Genomic DNA, 23,286 nt, shown 5'->3' on the forward strand with positions numbered 1-23,286 from the left:
CTGAGTGCAAGTGAATTTTTACTGAAAGAAGTTTTATATGGAATCTGTAGCTGACAATCGATCATGTGTCGTCAATTTAAAATTTAATTTTGACTTGTATTAGAAGTAAAAAATAATTAATTAATAGAGCTTTTGCAATTAGACGATTATTCTGATTAAACCTAACATGAAGCAATATTATTTCCTCAAAAATATTTCTATTAAAATTCACATCACACATCCTTACAGCCTTCTTCTCACACGGAGAAGGTTTGGGCATTAATCACCACGCTTGCTCAATGCGGGTTGGCGATTTTAAACTTATAATTAATAATAATATGAATAAATAGCATTGCCTTCACCATTGGTCAATGGCGTCTTAATAGGTAATCTTAGAAAGTAAAAGTACATATAACTCCGCAAATGGCACATTGGTACTATCCGTTGGTAGGATTCGAACGAAGTAAAACATGTAATAATAATTACGACCTATTTCATGGAAAAAATATGTGCGCGATGCCAATGAAATAGAATTTTCACAAATACTAGTTTTATTTTTTTAATAATTTATTTGCATAACTGACATTTTATTTGACGTCAAAGTCAAAGCGTTCGATTTATAAACTAAAATGCAATTTTGAGCAGCCATATTGTCAATTAGTCGTAAAAATAAATGTTGTGCTATTTTGCTAAAAAAAGGACAAGTTTTATTTATGACTGTGATGCCAATAATAATTATAAATGCTGTTGACATGTGTAAAATAAATATGGCTTGTAAAGGGAATATTTTTTATTTAAACTTCCAATGAAAAACATATTAGTTACCTATGGCCTGTACAAAACATAAAATCAAAAATATTAAATAACGGTTAATAAAACCATTATTAAATGTTACCCCCTAAAGTTATATGGGAAATTATGCTCTCTGCTACTTGTTTTAGAAGACAAAAAGCTACGTAAGTATACGTGGTCAGAGATCAACATTACATTGTTAGGTTAGGATGAGCTTAGGGCTCAAAATCTTACATTTGCTCTACCGTATACCAATATTTGTTTAGGATCACAATTCTTATTTGCTCAATAATTGTGATTACGTATGGAACAATGATCCTCTATCATAATATGCCTAATATACGTAGGTACGTAAATATTATCATATTGTTTACTCTGTATAGGTACTCAGACAACTAGTTTCATATTCTACCTTTGAAAATACAAGTCCTGCACTACCACAAGACAAGATCAAATCCTCCTCAAGTTGAATTCACTGACGAAATAATTTAACATTAATTCCAAACCGCAACTTTGGCAAAGACAGGTACAGAATGTACACATCTCAGATGCTTATCTCGATCTGGCTGTACCACGAGTTCACAGTCCAATTCGGCAACTTAAGATGCAGCCCTTTCATGATAAGGCCACCAGATGTCGCCCTAGATGTAATTGCGTTCGCCTTTGTGCCATTTCTAATGAAAGGTTCACGAGACTGATATCTTTAATCAACGCGAACTTGTATAACGATGCGGGCGTTTGACGAAGTCACAGTCAATGTACGGATTATGACAAAAATAATTGTGGCCGGCGGCGGCGGCGGTCGCGTGTCATCTGTGTACTAAATGAATTACAGCCACACAAAATAGAATTACGAGAAAGGTACGAGCTAATGTTTGAGCTTTAGAGATGTGGGCCAAACTGCAGCGCGTGGACTAATTAGTTAATTAGCTTCGTGTATTTGCTTTCGTATTATTGAAGCCGCTAGTTGTAGTGACATTGTAACCACATAATATGGCGGTTGGCACGTCATTTCGTCATGTTAAATGAATTAATATTTGAGACTAATTAATTCATTTGGTTTGTTATTTATTTTTGTAACATGTCTCTTTGTTTTGTAATCAATGCTCGTGTTTATTATAAATACAGAGCTGAAGAAACAACATTTTACTTTAGTGCATTCACATTTATTTTATTGGACAACAATGTGAGAACGTAGGAACAATCAAAAGCTATTCATTCCGGTCAGGTCATAAAGAGCAGATTCGGAACATTAGCAGCAACACAGAAACGTAAGGAAACTAATCTCTTTGAGACAATAGTACGACAATATCTCTGGTTTACGAGGGCCGCCTGACTAAATCTACAAATATTTGAACATCCGCCCCCACTCCACCATTGTCTAGGTCAAACTAATTTTGGGATCTTCTGAGGAGTAATTTAATTCCACATTAAGACCATCACTTAAAATCTGGTTAACCATTTAATTAAACTTGTTTATTGGGGGAATTAAATCAGTGGTCTCTAAAGAGTAAACATACCCACCCTTTATATTTGTTCGACAATCTTTTTATACAAGGTGCGTTTAATTTTAGCATAAAAAGTGGATTTGTGGAGGCATTCAAGGTAAAGATGATCGTATTATGCGATAGGGAAGTACGAGCAAAGTTGGGGAAAAGTGTAACATTGTATGAGAGTATGAAATTATGTTAAGTGTGTATGAAAGTCATGGTTGACTACGAACAACATAAATTTCTCTTGTATAGCCCGTTTGCAGTGTACTACTTACGGCATATACTTCCTACTACAGGAAACTTACCTAAGAATATACCTGCACGATTTCTCAATTTTACATCAAGTTGTAGTTTTAGTAAATTACGCTACAAATAAAATAACATAAAACTAGAGTGTGTTCACCATTTCAGCACAAAAAAAAGTATTAATATTTATTAGATACCGGACTACATAAATAAAAAAAAAACTGATAAAACGACTTGGAACAAACCAGTCATACTTAACCAAGTCACTCTCTACTTAACACTTACCAGCAAATATACCTATAAAATAATATCATTTAATATCTATGGCTAATTAAAACCCCAGGTCATCGACCTTATTCGGTAGCCCAATGATTTAGTAAGACAAGAACGATGTAAACAGCTGTTACGCTAAAGTCCAAACGACTATGCAAATTTTCTCATCAAGCCTCGCAGTGCCACCCACTAAAATTATGAATGAAATTGGACAGTTATAGATTTATGACATCATCTGTTATGAAACTATAACGTTTTATTACTAGGTTTTATGTTCCTTATACATTCTTACCTTATGAGTGTTTGATTTTTTACGTAAATTGTAGAGGATTTTGAATTTACGTCACATTTATAAATCAAACATATATTTTTAAAAGAGTAACGAATGAAGATCTTGGTCGTTCTTCTCCATTCGAAGCTAAACTTTTGGAACAAGCACCTAGCTTCAATGACGGACGGGCTGACAGACTACAATTTATTTGTTAACATATCAAAAGGACCTATTTATTTGTTTTAACTTGGAATAAATCGATTTGACTTTAATTTAAATTAACAAAAATGATTTCTGGGAAGGGTTTTGAATCTGGGTCACACTTGCTGTACCTATATCCAGGAGATAATTACAAGCTCCGTGTTATTACCTAGTATCATAAAAAAGTCGAAAACCTCAAAAATAACCTTAACCTGGGAACCAAAACCGACATCCCTAGACAAATGAGGCATTCTAATATAGAGATAGTAACATCATTAACTCTTTCTGTGGCCTATAAAGATGACGGGCGAAGTATACGGGTTCGAGGGTGAAAGTGGAAGAGATCCTGCGGCCCGTGTGAGCCGTTCCGCTCCGGCGCATACAGGGCCGCCCCGGGGCCCATACATCACTTAGTCACCCGAGACGAGCCCGCGCATGCGTACCCCGTCCTTAAATGTAAACTTTACAAACCCCTGGGTATTAGCGGATAATTTACCAGGTGAGATGCTAGTTCCGAATATTTTAAAGTTATTGGATTTTTTTCTTTATTTGTTTACTTATAAAATTGTGTTTACAATAACACTGTTAAGTGCGTATTCTGATGCCTTTAAAACGAGTTGAGCATGCATTTTCATGTAGCACACACTGAATGTTGATTAAACAATGCTTTTGATCAACGCGAAACGCCACGACGACGTGTCTCTTAATGACATTCAAAAAAATTCGTCATTAAAAGTCAATTGAATTTACTTGTTGGCTGCCGATTGAGGGCGGCAATCAACATCACCAATTACTTCTGTTGTCTGACAAAAAATATTCTTGTACACATGTAATGTTTTAAACCCTACGTAAGGTAGAAGAATATCTAAGAAAATAATGTAATGGAATCATGGAACTGTGTTCTAATGACACTAGTTTCTGTAACTATCTCCGATATGCTCTAAAGTTTGTCTTTACAAAATGGCCTTTATCTATAACATTCACTAAATAACTGAGCCAGTAAGCAGTACACTCCATAAATTGACCTCAAACTTACGCCCACCTAATTGGCTGAAGCTACAAAATCTGTACATAAACGCTAGTGTAGAAAGTAATCCTCGGTAGTCAGGTAATAAACATAAACGTTTCCCCAATAAGACTCGATGCAAATTGAGTCCCGGAGGGTCGCGCGGAGTATTTACCTATCGTAGGAACCCGATCAGGCCACAAGCCACTAACTAGTTGACGTCGTTCAAAATATTGCTGATTCGAATAAAAAAACCGATTGCTATCTCACTTTGATGTAGTCTGAGGAAATGGGATCTGCTTCCGATCCGCGAGGAAAGGGAGAAAATCTCCTCCCGTTTTCTGGGTACCGTGGGCACTGTTCCGGAACCCTATTAATCTTGGTTCAATATTTACCTGTCGGTTGCGCTGTGTGGTCCTCTCAAACAAAACAAATGTAACGATATTATATTCAGTGCAGCCTGGAACTGATTTGTGGAAGTAAATGTCGATTGAAAACAAAACTGCTGCGAGTTTTCTATTTAAAATTGACTGATATTCTAAGTAAAAAATTGAATAAACAAGTTGAATATCAGATAGAATTTAGAAAAATAAATATAAACCACGATAGTCAAGATTCAAATTATTTAAAGTAAATAACGAGATCGAAATTAAAGAATCGTTCTCACTTGTACAAACACTGTCAATCTTAATACAATTTTCAAGTACTGAACCAGTGCGTACAAACAGATTACTCGTCTGGCTTACTTTTTAAATTTCCTCGTGATTGTAAAGAGGACGGATAGCGTCATATCATCGTGGAGGGCCCGGTGTCGACTTTTGACCGTTTCGAGTGCCGATCTAATTTGCCGAATCGCGGAAGCATATGAAATTTAATCGATTCGCTTCATCGAAGATGGTTTCTGATAATACTGTGAATTTTCTGAGACATTACAGTTTTGAAGAAATGTGATAGAGCTTAAGTATTTAGGCAAATTGCTGAATTATTATCGGATAGAATAGACTGCTAGTTAAGGCATGTAAATGGGAGGTTAATTAGTCTTACCATACAAGTTCAGAGTATGTAAGATATGAGAACAAACAATAGACTAAGACTAGCAAAACTCTAACAGTTAGTCTCTCAGACTCAAGTACAAGCATATAACTAAGAGCAAACAGCACTTGATACAGACTTAAATGATTAAAGATTGTCGTCAAAATTGTCGATGAAAAACGACCCCTCTGACAAAGGAGGACGAGAGGTATTGTCTCCCTGATTAATAGGTAATTAGCAAAGTCGTTATTTATATCCCCTGCATTTCCCCATATTGTTTATTGTATAGCAATGATAAATTCTCTTATTTTCAAGATTCATTCGAGTAATTAGAGGATTTATGAAAAAAAGGATTCATTTTATTGACCTCCGGGCAACTTTGACCTACTTAAAGGTTTTAAGGTCCGGATTAAATTGAGGCCGTACACGAAGAGATGGAAATTGCCGACCTATAAATAGGATTTTAAGTGTAAACATGAAATCAATGTTTTTAAAATCGTATACTTATAAATAACGATCAGACTCATAATTACAACAAAGATGACGAATTACAAAATGATACACAATTTTAAGTTGTATACAAAACATGTTTAAAGTGTTTACAGTTTAATCGAGCCAAAGATGAACACGTAACGATAATTAAATTGAAAACAAAAGGTGTAACAAATGGGACGTGACGTGGCCATTGTAAGTCGAGAGCTGAGAAAAAAAGCTTGGATTTGTGAAAATATAACTTTCCCCTAACACAACGTTTTCCAACGTTATTTCCTTGCAGTCGCAGGTGAGATTTATCTTCGGATAATTGGATAAAGAACGCGTTTGCGAGAAGTGATACGAGGTGGAAGAAGGGGGGAGAGAAGGGGGACGCCGGTGGAAAAAATCGTAACAACCAATGATGTGTTACTTTTGAATATAAATCTTTTGTTTCACTTATGTTCTTGAGCTTGCAATGTGTGAATAAATATTCTTATGTTTTTTTTGCTAGTGTAGCTACGGAATCTACTGGTATAATATTTTATACGTAATTTTTATTTTTTGTTCCACAGTAATACTCTGTTAATGAGTTGGTTTTATGTCGAATTATAATAACCTTTTAAGTTTTTCTGCATTGATTGTATGGGTACTATTTATCGAATAATTATTAATGCCAGCAACCATTTCCGAGTTTCCACGAAAACCAAAGTATTCAGTTTCCACATTACCATTGGATATTTCTGACCTAATTTCGTAATAACAGTTTACAATTAACCGAAAAATAAACATGAATAAAACTGTTAGTAAAATTATATGTCGACCACATTAAATTAAACCTGTCAAACACAACGGATTAAAATAAGACACAAAACAAACCGCACGTCCACCGACCTCATTTGTAATGAGCTTTTACATAGTGCAGAATTAATATCAGACCGGATAACAATACCCACCACAAAATGTTCGTTTAATATGAAAATATGCTGCACCCCTCCCCCCTCTACATTCGATACACTACCTCCCAAATATTTAATATCGACGAAAATATTTCAATGTTATTTAACAATGATTGAAATTCACGGTACCAACTCCCAACAATGCACATGTCAAAAATAGGTACTTCTCTCTGTCCTTCATAAGCATCGCAATGCCGCATATAATGACGTTAATGTAAACACAATAAATAGCCGTAAATATACAATTTCGCTATTGTTTACTCACAAAATAATGCATATTTTAATTGTGAAACTGCAATTGTAATTTTACGTTCCGTTAATAAATATTTGGACAAGACGATCACAGTGCAGGAAACATTTTGTATTAGGACAACATAAAAGTAAAACACAGAGTTAATTAGTGCCGTGAAACAACATACCAATTCGACAACGAGGTAACAAAAAGGGAAAAATGAAACATCTAGTGTTCTACGGTTAGCAAATACCGGGGCAGAACAATCAGAGAATTGAAATATTTACCGAAACTTGAACAAAACCAGGCAGAACACTGTATGTTATGTGAAATGTTAAACATCCAGAAACCTGACTACACACAGAGTTTAGCGTAGCGCCAGCGAACGAGAATGTGCTGTACTTTTGTGTAATTTCGTATATGGATATTCGAAAGTGCTGCGTAGTTGGAAAGCGTTACGTTCGTGGTTCGTGTTAATGTTCGTATCATGGCGAAATTGAAACACAATTAGATTAATTAACGATTACATTATTAAATATTTAGATTTTTTTATATGTTAATTGGATATTAATAATGGACAAGTAACGTGATATGATTGAGTCTTAAAACATTGTGAAGAAATAACAAATGCTTATAAAATGTTTAGTCGTAAATTGTAGGGTTCATAGGTTCCCTAAATAAACAGCAAACGCAATCTCGTGGCTAACGCAACGCTCGGATGTGGAAGGCCAACTTACAAAGTGAGTAAAAAGTGCGACACACAATTTGAAATTCTAAACAAAAATTCATACATTCTACGCACCTAAACCGTATATTTGATTTTGTTTTGCGGGCAGTGAGTGAGTGATTTAGAAATATATTTACAAAGTGAAGCCCCAAACACGAAAGGGTTAGCGTGGCGTAAATTGAGAGCGGTGAATAATTCATACATGTTTTGTCTTTACCTTGACCATTTCACGTAATGCGACCGTCTGTCGCCTGCGCAGGAAGACGCCACGTCCCAACGCACTTATATTTTAACCACTTATATATTTATTTACACTATTCTATTAAAGTTTCTTTCTACTGTCTTCCAGCACTTCACGATAATAGCGGGTCCTGAAAATTAATTCGAAACGTTAGTAAGTAAACTAATCAACTTTAATATTTACATAGAGTTATGAAAACAAAATGCTTGTCTCAGCTGTCACAACAGTTGGGGAGAATTAATTTTATTTGAATCTCAGATGCAGTACGCACCAACTTTGAATAAATGGAGGTGTTTTAGTAATTCAACTTTGTCTACACAAATATATCTTGCTTAGACTCGCTGAAGGTACTTATTTCGATAAAAATGTTTGAGGCAAATTTACTTTGTAAACTACTGAGCGACATTTTAATTTGAAGCGGTTTAGTTAGCTGTGTTATATTACAGACATGAAAAAATGAAGTTCGAAACGTTCTACATACGTGTGCGATTAATCGCATCGATGGACTCAAAAGGCCTGTTTGTGGACATCAAAGATAGCCAAACATTTCAATTCGTCTATTTTCGTGGTAATCAATGAAGTCGTCGATATGAAGTAATAGCGGTTTGTGGAGTACTCTTTGAGATAAACGGCATCACGGCAAATCGACAGTGTAATAGCTAACCAATTTAGTTGGCGATGCGGCTGCTTCGGGGAGTCTACGTTATTTTTTCCTTTTAAGCGAGTTTCGAGTTTGCTCGTCGGAATTAGTTTGCATCGACGTTTGATCGGATATTCCTTTAAAAAGTTAAGCAACTGTACTGTACCTATCTGTAATCTGATTTTATTTTACCTTTTCATTTGTACCGATGTTATAATTGGTTTGTTTAGCATCTTGTTTGAGAGCTTAGTTTAGTTTATAAACCAATGTTTGTTTACTTAATAAATAATGAAACTCGATTGATTCTAGATAACAAGTCAAGATCATTAGAATTATAGATATTAGATCTTAACCTTACCATCAGATTATTGGAATTTGGGTACTGGCGTCAATAGTAGTTACCTATAATTCTGATGCCGCTATAATTTTAACAGATATCTAAATATTTAATCATTTAAGTAATAATTTATGTCTTCTTAGTCCTCTACGGCATCATAAAACTTGTATTTTCAACAACGCCAGTCCATTTTATATTACTGGAATTTCATACAGCTTATACTTACAGTAATTTGAAATCTCCGCTATATTCTACGTGAACTGGAAATGTTCAAATTAAAATATACAGGAATTTAATATGTTTGCTATGGACATTTTTACTTAAGGTATTTTAAATCAAGTTTTTTACGAACACAAGATTCGTTGGAGGTGTACAACGCGAAGGTTGAAATTTTAATGTCGCATTAAGGCTGGAATTGTGATCACATTGATCTTATAAGAGTCTAAGTTTTTAAACTGACATGGTCACTTACACTAAGATTAGAACTTGAGACGGTATACTTACCATGTTTATCTATATCTATGAGTTTCCGATATTTCGGCACTGTTGGAACTCATAGACATAGAAACATAAGACATTATAAGTATCGCGTCTCAAGTTCTTATATTACTTATAAGGGTCATTTCAATTATAGGATACATACTGATACAACTTTCACAATACCGATGAAAAGAAAGTACTGCACTTAGTTTCACATCTATCTAACCTATTATTTATACGTCATAATGATCCCATTACATTTAATGTATAAAGTAAAATTAAGCACCCAAAGTCACAGATGACATTTAAAATGAAAGCAGTTTAATTTAAATATTTCTTAAAATACGACGGCGACATTACATTAAAGGTGCGGTTATCAATTTAGGCACAACATCTAACAACAATTTATTTCTAGACTAATTTCTTTGCTTAATACAGCTATGTATCAGTCTGTGCTATTTGTAAAGTCACTGACGACATTAAGAAGAAAATTTACTAAGAAAAATTACGTAATACAAAACTCATTTTGTACTTTGTCAACTAATATTCTTTGGTATAATAGCTATTGTGATGTGTACTAAGTTTGAATAATATTATAATCTGTGCGACGTCTGTCGTCGAGCTCACAGCTCATGATTATGAGACCCGGTGTCGTTTGAAACCCGACGAACGTACTCGAACCGTTATATAGAGTGCGACGGCATTGTTTTAAGCTTGATATTGCTTATATCATAGCGATAAGATTCTTCAATAATTCCTTAATTATATTATTGAAGTTCAAAAACACATATTTGTAGAAAAGCGTACCTAACTATTTCTTATCGCAAAAAATAAGTAATAAGAAATAAAATTGTTTTCATTGTACCATTTTCTCATTTGCGAACAATTACTTTTTCGCGAAACAAAACATACTCATTACACTTGTATAAGATTTAATTATTTTTAGGTAAATAGGGGAATAGTTTTACCAAAACAACGATTGTTTGAATTCTCGTTTACAAAATAATCAAGTTGTTAGAGTATTAAAATTAAGTCTCATAATCAAAATTATTTTATAATTTGTTTGGAGAAAGTGTGCTATACTCGTTAATGTTTGTTTATTTTACTTTAAACTACTTTTAAGGGAGTAATATTAACTTAGTGCTTCCAACCGGCCTATTTGGCTTATGGCTGATATGAAATGATGATGAATATTAACTACTTTTTATTCTAATATTGTCTTACGGCAGTTGAGTAGCAGCACTGTAGTTTGTGTCAGCAGCTTCACCCGCATTCCCGCAGTATAAAAAGTGACCTATGTTTTATTCCTGACCATAATCTACCCTTGTTCCAAATATCATCCTCTTCAGCCGGTCTGACGTGATTAAGCTTTGCATTTATAATATCAGTAAGTAGTACAACACTTTTTTTATATAATATGTACGAGGGAACTCTTTTGAATTCCATATGGACACAAGAGGAAAAAAACAATTGTACTTGATATAAAACGTTTAGTACAAACAGAATACAGAAGAAAACTTGATTATGTATATTAGTATATGAAAGTAGAGTACAATGGAGGTTTTAGTCGAAGTTCAACGCTTTGTTCCACCACCTGACAAAGACTACTTAGTGTAGTCAAACAAACGTGTCCTCTGTTTCATTTCTTATTCATTTAAAACATAAAGTTGTAAAAATAATGAAACTGTAATATAATGGGTTTAGTTTGTTTTGAAGTGTGTATAAATAATTTAATTATTTTTAGCAGTAAATGAAGTCGGTTGAGGGATAGACTATAGTAAATAGGTTTTTTTTAATCGAATAACTTATACGGAGCAATCCGCCGCGCATGGACACTTGAAATACCAGAGGCGTTACAAGTGTGTTGCCAGCATTTTGGGTGTTATGAATTTAAGGGTTGTTGGGGAATTGGGTATTAGGAAGGGGGGTAATTGGGCCACCGGTAACCTCACTTACATAAAGTAAGCGTTGTTTCATGTCGATTTTCCGTGAGGCCGTGGTATCACTTTGGTTGAGCCGGCCCATTCGTGCCGAAGCATGGCTCTCCCACACTAAGGTACTACCATTATTATTAAAAACAAATCCAAAGTCAAACTTTTTAGAATAAACTTTTAAATAAAAAAAGAACATGTTCCATTACAAAATTCGAATATGATGACGCAAAGAAAACTGTCATACGCAACGTCAAGAGAGGGACGTTCGAAATTTGAACGGTTTTCCTCAATTCTCAACTTTGAAATGACGGGAACGCACCCACACACCTTGGAACAGTTACCAAAGAATTTAAATTAGTAAAACAACTGTTTTGGAACGAAATATATGATTTTAGCAAAGCGTATTATGGATATGTCAACACAATTTTCCTAGTACAGAAAGTTTGTAGGAAGTTGTTACATTAAAAATTTAAAACTCACTGAGGGTTCTGTGTAGTTAGTGAATGAAGGTTTACTTATAACTCGTTACTATAATATGCGAGTACCCTCTAAATTGTTAAGGTTTCAGAATTATGAAGTAGGTTTCTAGGCTAAATTTTGTGGTAATTTTAAATTTACTGAGTAATAAACGAGAGGCTTTTTCTTCATCACATGAATTTAACAGCGTTTTTCTTTATGAAAATAATTATGAAATTACAATACAATATAACATTATAAAAAAAAAAATCATAGAACATTTCTTTTTTAATTTTCGACCAATTAAATATTCAACACTCACTAACACAAAGAACAAAAGAAAAAGAAAAACAATGGAACGTAGACTTCGAGCATCATTGCCGAGTGGAAACTGACGAAATATTTTACGCCGGCAATCTTTCGAGCAGTGTACTTAATCAGGGCCGGATTAACGTCTTGACCCGTCTCCGTGCCGGTTTACTCACAATTGCCGGAAGACTACGCGAACGGTTCGGAACGGGAAGAAAGCGGGAGTGAAGCGTGACAAGCATTTTTTTGCAAGATGGCGCGTCGGCAGATATTGTTTTGTATTTTTTTGTTTAGTATTTATTTAAATAAGTTGGGAGAGCCATTTCGTTCTTCTGCGTTTCACAGCGATGTCTCACAACGCTTGCGTTGTGTTTCGTTGTGTGAGTGAGTTAACTTCTAATCTTCCCCATCCCCATTCCCGAACAACAACCCTTAAATTCCTAACTAAACGGTAACGCACTTGTAAAGCCTCTGGTGTTTCAATGAACAGATGATTGCTTACCATCAGGTAATACGTCTGCTCGATTGCCGGTATGTCTCATAAAAAAAATCTCTGTATTTTAGCGTTGTAACAATTTGCCAGTTAACTTTTAGCGGGTTTACCGGAGACCGGCTCAAAGAGCAGAAGCAGGGTGGTTTTTAGTCAATAAGAGTCTGAAACTACCCTCTCGCCTCAGCCAAGGCGGGAGAAGTCATTGGATGATTTTCCCCCCTTAATAAAAAGTATTGTAAATAAACGACCAATAAAGATGTTGATGCGTCATGTAGTTATCAAACGTTCCCTACTTTTTCCTTGCTATTTATATTGCTACTAAAGTCAACAAACAAAAAACAAAACTAACACCACTACCATTAACTTAAAGGTTTATTTCTTTCATAAATCAAACATTCGTTTAATGTTTCGTTTAACCGATAAAACGAACAAGCCACTTTATCGTGGTAATCTTTGTAGTTAAAACACGGGGGATTAAGTCATTCCGGCGCCCGGAAACGCGCCGTCCGCGCTGCTCCTAGTTAGAATTGCCGGATGTCTTGCAGCCGAGCTGCTTCCGAACCGTAACAGTGCCGTGCGTTTGATCGGTAACGTGTTTTTAATTGCAATGCTCTTTGAACATTATTTGGTTTTGTGACCAAAAGAATGGAGATATCTTTTACAGATGAAAACTCGTACTTCAGTAGGTGCTGATTGTCTTATGTTATCTTTGGCGGTTGTTCTAAGTAAACAAAGCCTTTTACAGCACTAAATATGAATAATAGAAACACTTAATTGGTTAAACGAAACTTTGGAATAATTAACGCAATAGCGTGCTACAATTATCGCCAAGGGGTCAATATTGGACATTGTAAAAACTTTACGCGACCAAAACGGTAATAAAACATTTTTCCGCGACAACGGACGAAAAAGGAAAATTTTAATTGGCAGTGACAGTAATATAGTGGTCACACATTCATTTGTTTTGTCCCAATTCACAACACTGCGAGGTGGCGGGTCTCAACCCTTGAAAAGGCGCGCACGAACCGTGCGTGAACCATAGACACGCGAAACCCCAATTACAGACCGCGCGGTGTTAAAAATTAATTTATATATTACCTCGCCCTCCTAACTAACGATAACCATCCCCTAAAACGTTATATATTGCGCTTTTTAGCCACAACGTTACCCAACTATTAGAATCAAAACAGAAATGGATTACTGTCATTTGTAAAATGACGTACCAGGAATGGATTGTTTTGATTTATATCGTGTAGTTGGTCGTTTAACTAATACTGCTATCATGTTACGTCAGTGTTTTAGCTTTGTGTATGTTAGTCCGGTATATTAACTGTTGGCCGCTGGACAGAAATAATTAGGCTTCTATCAAAGGATTGAGGGAAGCAAATTAGATATGTATGAATAATGTTATGATATTGTTGTTGTAGGATAATATTCGTATTTCGCCTTAGGCTATTACTAAATTTATTTGTTTAGTCAAATAGATGATTTATTTATATTATAATTATTGTTTAGCCTATTGCACTTTAGCGTGTTGTTAAACAAGACAAGTCGAGACAGGTACAGCAATATTTTCGTCAACTATTCAATAAACTAAATCTTAGCCAGAAAAAATAATATCATAATCACCCCGCAATCATACTAAAACATAATAAGTACTAAGTACAAGCTACAAATCTATCTTAGAAAAACAATAATACCGCCACATTCCCCAAGTGTTGTTAGAAAAAAAAACTTTCCCGACGAAGTCAGTTAAAAAGAGCGATAGCCATCAATTGTCACCAGTAGGTAATAAGAGCGACCAAACTTACCGATAGGGGGCGCCCTTTTATTAGGAAACTTTTATCCTCAATACTGGCCATGGAAAAATAAAGCTATTGTACGTGTTACAAATAAGACATAACGACTGGACTAACTGTTGGATTAAAGTTAACGATAGGTTGCTATGAACGAGTGAGCTTAGTATTCGATTGGAATAAAGTGTAGTTTGTGTCGACCACTCCGCCAGTTAGAGGTGACTCTTGAACTTTGATTGTTTATCGTGTTTGTGAAACGGTCTTTTAGGTTTAGGAAGTGTCATTGGATTTTCGTTCATTTATTTTTAGGTTCTTTGCAAAGGCTCCTATCGAAACGACATGTTCAAAAATGATTTGTGTGCACAGAATTTGGAATTGTAACTCGGCGCAGGTTTACCGGGGCTCCGGTTTGAAAAGCAGGAGTAGGAACGGGGTGGTTTTTAGTCAGTAAGAGTCTGACATTCCCTCTCGCCTTGCCCAAGGCGGGAAAAGACATTGGATGATTTTCCTTTCACAAAAAAAGCGTGCGGTATTAAACTTAGGGTAAGTTTTATTATAAAACCTACTTGGTGAAAAACCTGGTGACAATTGCATGTTACGTAATAAGTATGTTACATGTCACATGATGTGACAATCTTAATGGTTTTTACTATTTACTTCTATCTAATCCCAAAGTAATTGCTGTCACTATGTCAACGTATGACATTTAAACAATGCAACTTAAACACACAGCAACCACAGCACTTACATCTCTGCTGACTTAGCCAACAATCCGGTCAAAGCTAGCTAACTAATCATAAGATTAGATAGCAATTAAGAGCCCGACGTGCTAGGAAATTACGTAATTTCAGGTTAGACCAATGGCCCTTTGATATTCAACATTTCAGCCGCAAATAGAGTATATTACAATTGCAGGTTATAAATTAACCTGGGTATCACCTAGATAGTTTCATGGCAAGTAAGTCTCCATGTAAGTTAATTATGAATGTAAAGGAAGCCTAAAGAAGTATGTAACGATTGTAATACGTTCAAGGCAAGCGTAGTGTAGGGCGCCCTTCCTAGGTGGAGTGACGATATCCGCAAGTTAGTTGGTAGTGGTTAGATGTGTAGAGCTGAAGATCGAGTTCAGTAGCGAGGCCTATGTCCAGCAGTGGATGAGAACATGCTGATGATGATGGGTTTGTACTATTCCAAAGGGATGATGAAAATAAAGATATTTGCGTTATATTTGCTGGTCTCATTTGCTCGACACGGAGTTCTAAGACTTCCTGATAGGCAGTCGAAATTGCAAACAAAACATTCATTTGATAACTATTTGACCGCCAAAAGATGTAATTTTACCTCGGCCCACAAATCATGTATATTGTACATTCATATATCAGATTAATAATAATGGTACTCCAGTTTTCTGTGCATTAAAGAATAATCCATTTCAGACTATCAGATTATCTCCAATACGCTTTAAAACCTTTTTTATGAGGTAAAATGATTTTCTGTTCCAAAAATAATACAAAGTAAAACGAGTATTTTCGTTGTTTTAAAATTATATATGTAGCAAGTAAAAATAAATGTTATTTCGACAACCAACGTGTATTGTAGTTTTACGAACAAATATTTCAATTTCAGTATTGAAAGGCTAAAAAAAACAATGCTTTTGTTCCGGAATAACAGTAATGTAATTGAGACGCTCTTCATAATAAAAATACACACACAAAAAAAAACTATTTGAAAACAAATGAAATCCATTCGTCGGTAGACGTAAGTTGAAAAATAACGCACAGGAGTATTGTTTTACAGTTGTATTTACTTTGTTCACAGTAAAAACCTGGATGCACATTTAATATACGGAAACCGTATATTAAAAAACCGCACCTGTAAACACATTATTTGCTCTCCGCTCTTTGATTAACCAATCGCATTGATTGCCAAAGGGATTTCGAACTATAATATTTGAGGAACAAACACAGAACGATAGTATTGAATGCAGGAATATAAAATGAAGTGTATTTTTGTCAGCAAGCTCTTTAATTAGCGCGCTCATAAATAAATATATATAATAATTATGCTTCAATGAGCCCGCGTATTACGTGGTAATATTATAGAGCAAATACAGTGAAAGAGAAATTCCCGTTTAATTCTATAGGATTAAAATATGTATGGACATTCTGTAGTTTTGTATTTTATTTATTTAAATTGTATGCTCTATTCAAGAACTATGTATAATACTATAAGACTCATTGCTCTATGAATCGATTCAAAGGAAACATTTTTCTAAAATCGTGGATGTTTTGATTTTACATCATGCTTGAAGCTATTTGCAACTAAACTATAGAGTATGACAACGGGTTCAAAGTATCTTCTAAACTGTTTTAAAGAAGATAATGATGATTGTTATGATTATAAAACTGACATTCAGCCTGTACATTTTAGCTAAGACTAAGTGCCTACTTAAAAAAGGGAATTATCTTTAAAACATAGTCATTTTAAAATTAAAGGTTTAAGGTCTTTCAACACAATTCTCATTCAAAAGAACATTTCTTACAATTGTGCTACTATGTCACTGTTTATGAAGAAATCTTGAAATCTACACACAACTCATTCTAAGAGGCTTCTGCAACTTTTTATATGGACTAGGATTATTTTCTATGGTGGTGGTGACATAGAATAGATGGTCAGCTTTACTTGCACCGCCACATATAAGGGAACACAGAGAAATATAAGAAGAAAATTAAAGTGTTTTTTTTTTATGGTATAAGCCGGTAAACGAGCAGATGGGCATGATGGTATGCAATCGCCGGCTATGGACATCCGAAACACCAGAGGCGTTACAAGCGCGTTGCCGATCTTTTGGGGTTATGGAAATTAAGGGTTTTTGAGAAGATTTGGGTCGGGGGGTGCGAGTAATTGGGTCTCCTCACCTTAGTCACACAACGCAAGCGTTTTTCACCTTGGTTTTCTGTGAGGTTTCTGTATTTGGAAAACTATGAACCAAAATTAAATTTTCCTCTTCCCCAGAATCACACCGAAAACTTTGTCATAAGACAATCAATATGCAATTTTCAGGTAGTCGATAAAACACAAATATCGATATCAACAATGGCGTGGCACGGGAGATGACGGACGGGCGGCCATTACGACGGGAACGCTTATTGCGTTGCCCGCGACGTTTATATTGTCCCACAGATAAAACCCTGTTATTTAGCACAACACTAATATTCCCTCGTTTTTTGTCCTTCCTTCCAAGATCTGATGTAGACCAGCACATCAAACTAGCCTTTATTACATTTTGAACTTTATAACTAAATACTAAAGTAGAAATTACATTAAAGAATTATGACAGAATTGTATAGCTTAATGTGCTATCTGTCTCTTTCTGTCATTTACATTAAGGTCCCCTTTTTTAATAATTCCTGTCATTATTTGAGTTTATGAACGTTTTTCTAAAGGTGATGCGATACTGTTTTCATTTAAACGTATTTCGTTACGGCTTTCTTACCTATTATGTGCCTTCAGTAATTAGATTTGCTTTATAGAATATTCTATTCTGTATAAAGCAAAGTTTCATGAATTAAACTTTTTATGAAACGTAGAATTTTTAATGTCCAATTTTATAATGAGGTGATGAAAGGTTGAACTAGTAAAAGTCGAGTTTACAGTCGATGTAAAGTTAAATAAAAGGTTACGTTTAAAAAAGCCGTTATAAATGTTAGTTTTATATTGTGGGTTATTTAACTTTTGAGTGTCTTCATTACGATGGCCAAGAGTTAGTTACGTCAGTAATATCAGTCGTACAGTTTATTTAGTTTTCACTTTGATATTACGTTGTAGACTAGATAAATACTGAATGCGACTTAGATACTAGTTCAAAATTAAAAGTTCGTTCTCAAGTTGATGACTGCCGACTACCAGTATTAATTTTTTGGTTATCATCATATAATCATCAGCCAGAAGTCGTCCACTGTTGAACAAAGGTTTGTTTCGATACACGGAAGAGATCAATTAAATTTGTGAGAATATTGAGAAAATTAGGGTGTTTTTGTATCTATTTATTCTTTGCTGCGAACTACCTAGCGAATTACTGGGGCGCAGACTCAAAGAGCAGGAGTGGGGTGGTTTTTAGTCAGCAAGAGTCTGACACTCCCACTCGCCTCACTATAGGCGGGAGAAGACTGGACACCACAAAAAAAAAAACTTAGAAAAATAACAGGAACAATGTCGTATAAATCCCTATTTCACATATCAACGAAAATATTACTCTACAAAAGTATTCACTACTCTTAAACAGTTTATTACCAACAAGTACGTTAAGTTTTCATGCAAGAATCGCTTCAGAAACTTTAGATAGTGTTAACCTACTTTGCTGTTCCCTAAACCAAACTTACGATTTTATCCAGACAGTTTGTGAACTGCAACATCACATGATACTACAAGGATGGTTAAGCTAACTTGTTTAAGTACGTGGAAAAGATAAACGGTAAGTCGTAGGTAACTGTACCGTCGGACTGTACGGTTGAACCTAGGTCCAAACACACTACATATCAGTACTACATAAATATGGCAAATATCCCGTCTTAAGTTCTAATGATAGACGTTATCGTACGATATCACAGTGCAGTGTTAACTGTACAGTTTTATCTATTCTTGATTCGATCTCTATTACTCCTTGCTACGTACGGTGTATAGCGTGCATTACGTTCTTGAAGTATAAATAAAATAAAGTACAACTATTTACATTTACACGTAAAAATATATCATACAGACAAAAAATCTATATTTTTTATCATACACCGAAGATTTTATATTATTGATGCTACTCTGTTCACCAATTAAACATTAAGAAAACCATGTACAATTAATCCTTCTCAATGGATTTTGGCACTAAACAAACCACTGACAACATTTTTACGAATTACATTTCTTTTATGAACCAATACCAAAATATCATCAACTGTTTCTATACATGTTGTAAGCACTTAACTTAGTATCAAAAAGTCCAGTCAGTAAATCCGCCAGTAAGACGGTTCCTAACCACAGTTCGAGATCCTAAAATCAAATGGAGGATAGTTCGACAACTCCCTAACTCATAATTCATAGGTTACTTGGAGTTACAATTGTGTTAAATCCTATCTAAAGCCTAGGACTTAAAGTTTATATTGATCTGTGCAGTTATAACTTTTTTGTTAATATAATAGTGGAAATGGCATAATTCAATATCACGCTTTTTATGACCCAAGGAATTCTATTTGGAATGAACTGATGAACTCTGGCCCTTATTTTGGACTTCCTTCTTTTGTATATTTAAAACATTACATTATTTTATGCAAACAATAAAATAATAATAATATCATCTAATCATATCGGCAGAAGACACACAGAAAAATAAGTCTAACTGCCGCACTCAGAGACATTTAATTATTACTTAAACTATTCCTTAGTAACGATTTTGAACTGACTGTGTTAAGTAATCATTAAATGACTCTAGAGTACAGCAGTATATCTTCGGAAAACCTTAAGTTTAGCAAAAAGATTGTAAAGAGTGGCTAGGAAAAAACATAATATACACTTTCGACAAAGAAAACGTGAACAGTTTAAAAACATCTCACTTTCAAAAACACTACGTACGAGTATATTGTTAAAACGGGACCACATGACTCTGCCACTATATATTTTCTAAACTGTCTCGTTCAATATGTTGGCTGAGAAAAATTTACATCGCCTGCAAGTTTTAGTGGCGCCCTCTAGGTGGCAGTTTAGGATATAGAAATAATATGTTCAACGTCAACTTGGTTTTAGTCTCTGTTTAAGTAATGGGTTTCGAGTATCAATTGCATATGGGGATGTTGTAGAAGAACATCTTTTAAAGTTTTTAAGTGGTCGATATTTGTGCATTGTGTATCACACTAAATATTATATGTGAAATGTTTGTCCGTCAATCACGCTGAAACTACTGAACGGATATTGATGAAATTTGAAATACAGATGACTTGAGGATAGGATACTTTATTATCCCACCTTTTAGGATATATTTAAAATAACTGCAGCGGTTGAAAACTAATTCCATAATGCGTATTACTGTATTATTTAGTTTAGAAAACAACAAATAATTCTGTTCAGTTTTTTTACTGGTCGGTATTGGACCACTATCCCACCAGATGGTGAAGTTTTTAAAGCACTCTCAATCTGTATTAAAAAGAGGCCTATATATTATAACACGTTTTTTTATTAAATACTATATTTGAACAACAACTTTCCAATATTAAATTTAACCGACAACTCCTTACATATCAAATAAAAAGAACACGTCCAACAAACTAAGCAAAGAACTGCATACCAAGCAAAAAAAGCAAAGAAAAAATCTTCAACAAGTCATAACTTAACATGTTACTTAGGTACAACTTACAAACAGGTATTAGTTATAAGTTTATAACTCGGTAACAAGTAATATAACAAGCATCTGATTTAATTCCCGTCTACTTAATACTTAACTTCAATAGAAACCGGTAAGCGTATGACAAAGGAGGTTTAAGTTAAGCAGTTAATATTTAACTGTTTACTCTTATGTAATGGATAGTTTGTATGTTGATTTTGGGGGTTAATTAGTGAAAAGTGGGGTTGTGTTCTCAGGTTTCGAGGTATGGTATCTGGTAGCAAAATATTAGGAGAGGTTTTATTTTAGTTTCAAGTTTATTTTTTACGTTTGAAGGGTCGACGTTTGGCCGCTGTCTAGCCTGATGGTAAGAGGTGATGCGGCCTACGATGGAGCACGTCTGCCCACAAGCAACATATTCACTCGGGCTTTGAAGACACCCAGGTTCTACCCATCAGGAAACACAAACTCAGGCAAAGAATTTCAATACGTAGCAGTTTGCATAAGGAAGCTGAATCTTAGCTTAATCACCACGCTTGCTCAATACGAGTTGGTTGATCAAACATTATAACATTTTTGACAATACTGTTAAGCTACAATTGATTTAAAAAAGTGCCATAGTACTATGGCACTTATAGTTACCCTATATTTCAGTAATAAATTGAAATGAAACTAGTTCCAATCCACCGGATTATTGTACGATGTATTAAATTTAATTTTCATATTTGTCGATGTTTTCGACGTTCAGCGAGCATAATCCCCCGCAGCAATAATCCGTTACAAAACAATTTTAAATTCTCCATTTAATATTCATTATGCTTCTGAACACGAAGCCTTTTCAATACAGCACACAAAACAGTGTTAAATGTAAAATAAAAAAGTGGCATATTACAAAACAAACCACATAATAAGGCAGGCCGCGCCGCGCGCGCCGCGAATATGAGACAATAAACGACAAAGCTGTTCGTAGCGGTCTACGTGGTGCTTCCGTAGCAAAACTCGTAGGCGACTACACCGCGGCGCCGTAGCACCGTAGCAGCGGGATACATCTAATGAGGGCACTGATATTGTACCGCTCAGCCGGCGGCCGACTCAGGCGGCCTCTATAAATTGGTTTCATGCATATTTATTTATTCAAATATGTATGAATTGAAATCTCCACGACTACTGAAATATGGCACTCGTGGACGAAAATTGAATCAACAGGGTAAATTAAGTTGACAGGCGCAGTAATAGTGTTTGAAATATAAACTCTTTTAGTTGAATACGAAGCGTAACTTAAGAAAGTGCTCTCGTGGCATTATTCAAAGTATTCTTCATAACTTCGCCTTCCAGCTAGCGAACTGCGAACAACATATTTTTCATATTTTGCTCTCCTGACGTTTGGGGAAATTGGTGTTTAATGAGTAAACTTATGCATCGCAGCGTGCACTAATCTTGTCTTTTTTTGTAATAATGCACGTTTAGAAAAGTGCACATGGTGTTAAAAGTTGCAGCTTAATAGTTTTTTGATGACTTCGCCCGGTGCAAAATTGAGCGTGCTCGAGTCGGTATAAAATACTTGTGAACTTTCCGTAAAGCGTTTTGTTTGTTAAATTTTATTTGGTAATGCGGTGGCACGGCACTCCGCTGTTTTGTACAAATTGGGGGATTTCAAACGGCGTGTTTTCCTGCCAGTATTTTTGTAAATATGCTTAATGTTATAACTTGTAAGACAAAGGAAGGACAGTGAATTGGATTCAGTTTTTATTGTCTGCGACAAGGAACGTTTATTTTGTTTAAAAGTAAATATACTTCGTTAAGCGCCTGTGTACGGATGGAGCTGTAGCAACAAATATACGGGATAATAAATGAGGCGAGACTCAAAGCTGGAAACTAATTAAAGTCGGCACGGCACGAATCAATACTTATAAATTAAGACAGTTTAACTTGCAAAGGTAATTGGGCAAAAGTTCATCTCAAATATTGACAGTGGAATGACGACGAGCTGAGCCAGTAATTCTTTAGGGCGCAGTCTACACTGCCGCCTCATCGTTATTCGACCAGAGTGAACTGTTACGGGCGAATTGTCGTTCATTCATTCATTCTTTGTATTAACATTCAGAACAATGAATCGGGTCGTTGTCAAAGTTTGTGAATTAAACGATTTGTAAGTCGGGGAAGCTGTAAGAATGCGGCTAATAATAAATATTTGATGTCTTTTTCATGGATTGCCGATTGATTTATTTTTGTTGGTTTACTGATATCAAGATTGGTTTTATTTGGAGGGGAAGATTGACTTTACTGACAGATACTTATCAAACAAAATTTCTAAGGTTATCTGAACGGAATCCTAACTGAGGCCTATGTATGGAATTGTCCTCGTCAGATTTTCAGAATAAATCCACATTCAAATACAGTATAAATAAAGCCAAAACTTCGATTAACAAGTGAATGATTAAATTATCATCTCAAACCACTGTAATAAATTAAATATTTACACTTAAAATATTAGCAAAAAGGATCTAACGATGTGGGAGTAGTCCGTTTGATCTGCCAGTCATAATATTTA

At 35.0% G+C, this 23,286-nt stretch overlaps 1 protein-coding gene across 3 annotated transcripts in view; it reads right to left on the reverse strand.

Annotated features, from left to right (window-relative positions):
- Positions 1-23,286, reverse strand: part of LOC118282293 (polypyrimidine tract-binding protein 1) — a 382,932-nt gene that overhangs the window by 179,572 nt on the left and 180,074 nt on the right. The window contains exon 3 of one of the 3 annotated variants that reach the window (XM_035603307.2): positions 7,900-8,053. The exons of the other annotated variants lie outside the window; for them this stretch is intronic. Coding sequence (XP_035459200.1) covers positions 7,900-7,908 — 9 coding nt within the window. The 5' untranslated portion in view covers positions 7,909-8,053. The remainder of the gene's footprint in view (positions 1-7,899; positions 8,054-23,286) is intronic. 3 annotated transcript variants of the gene reach the window in all.

The sequence above is a fragment of the Spodoptera frugiperda genome, chromosome 20, assembly GCF_023101765.2.
Source record: "Spodoptera frugiperda isolate SF20-4 chromosome 20, AGI-APGP_CSIRO_Sfru_2.0, whole genome shotgun sequence".
Classification (NCBI taxonomy): domain Eukaryota; kingdom Metazoa; phylum Arthropoda; class Insecta; order Lepidoptera; family Noctuidae; genus Spodoptera; species Spodoptera frugiperda.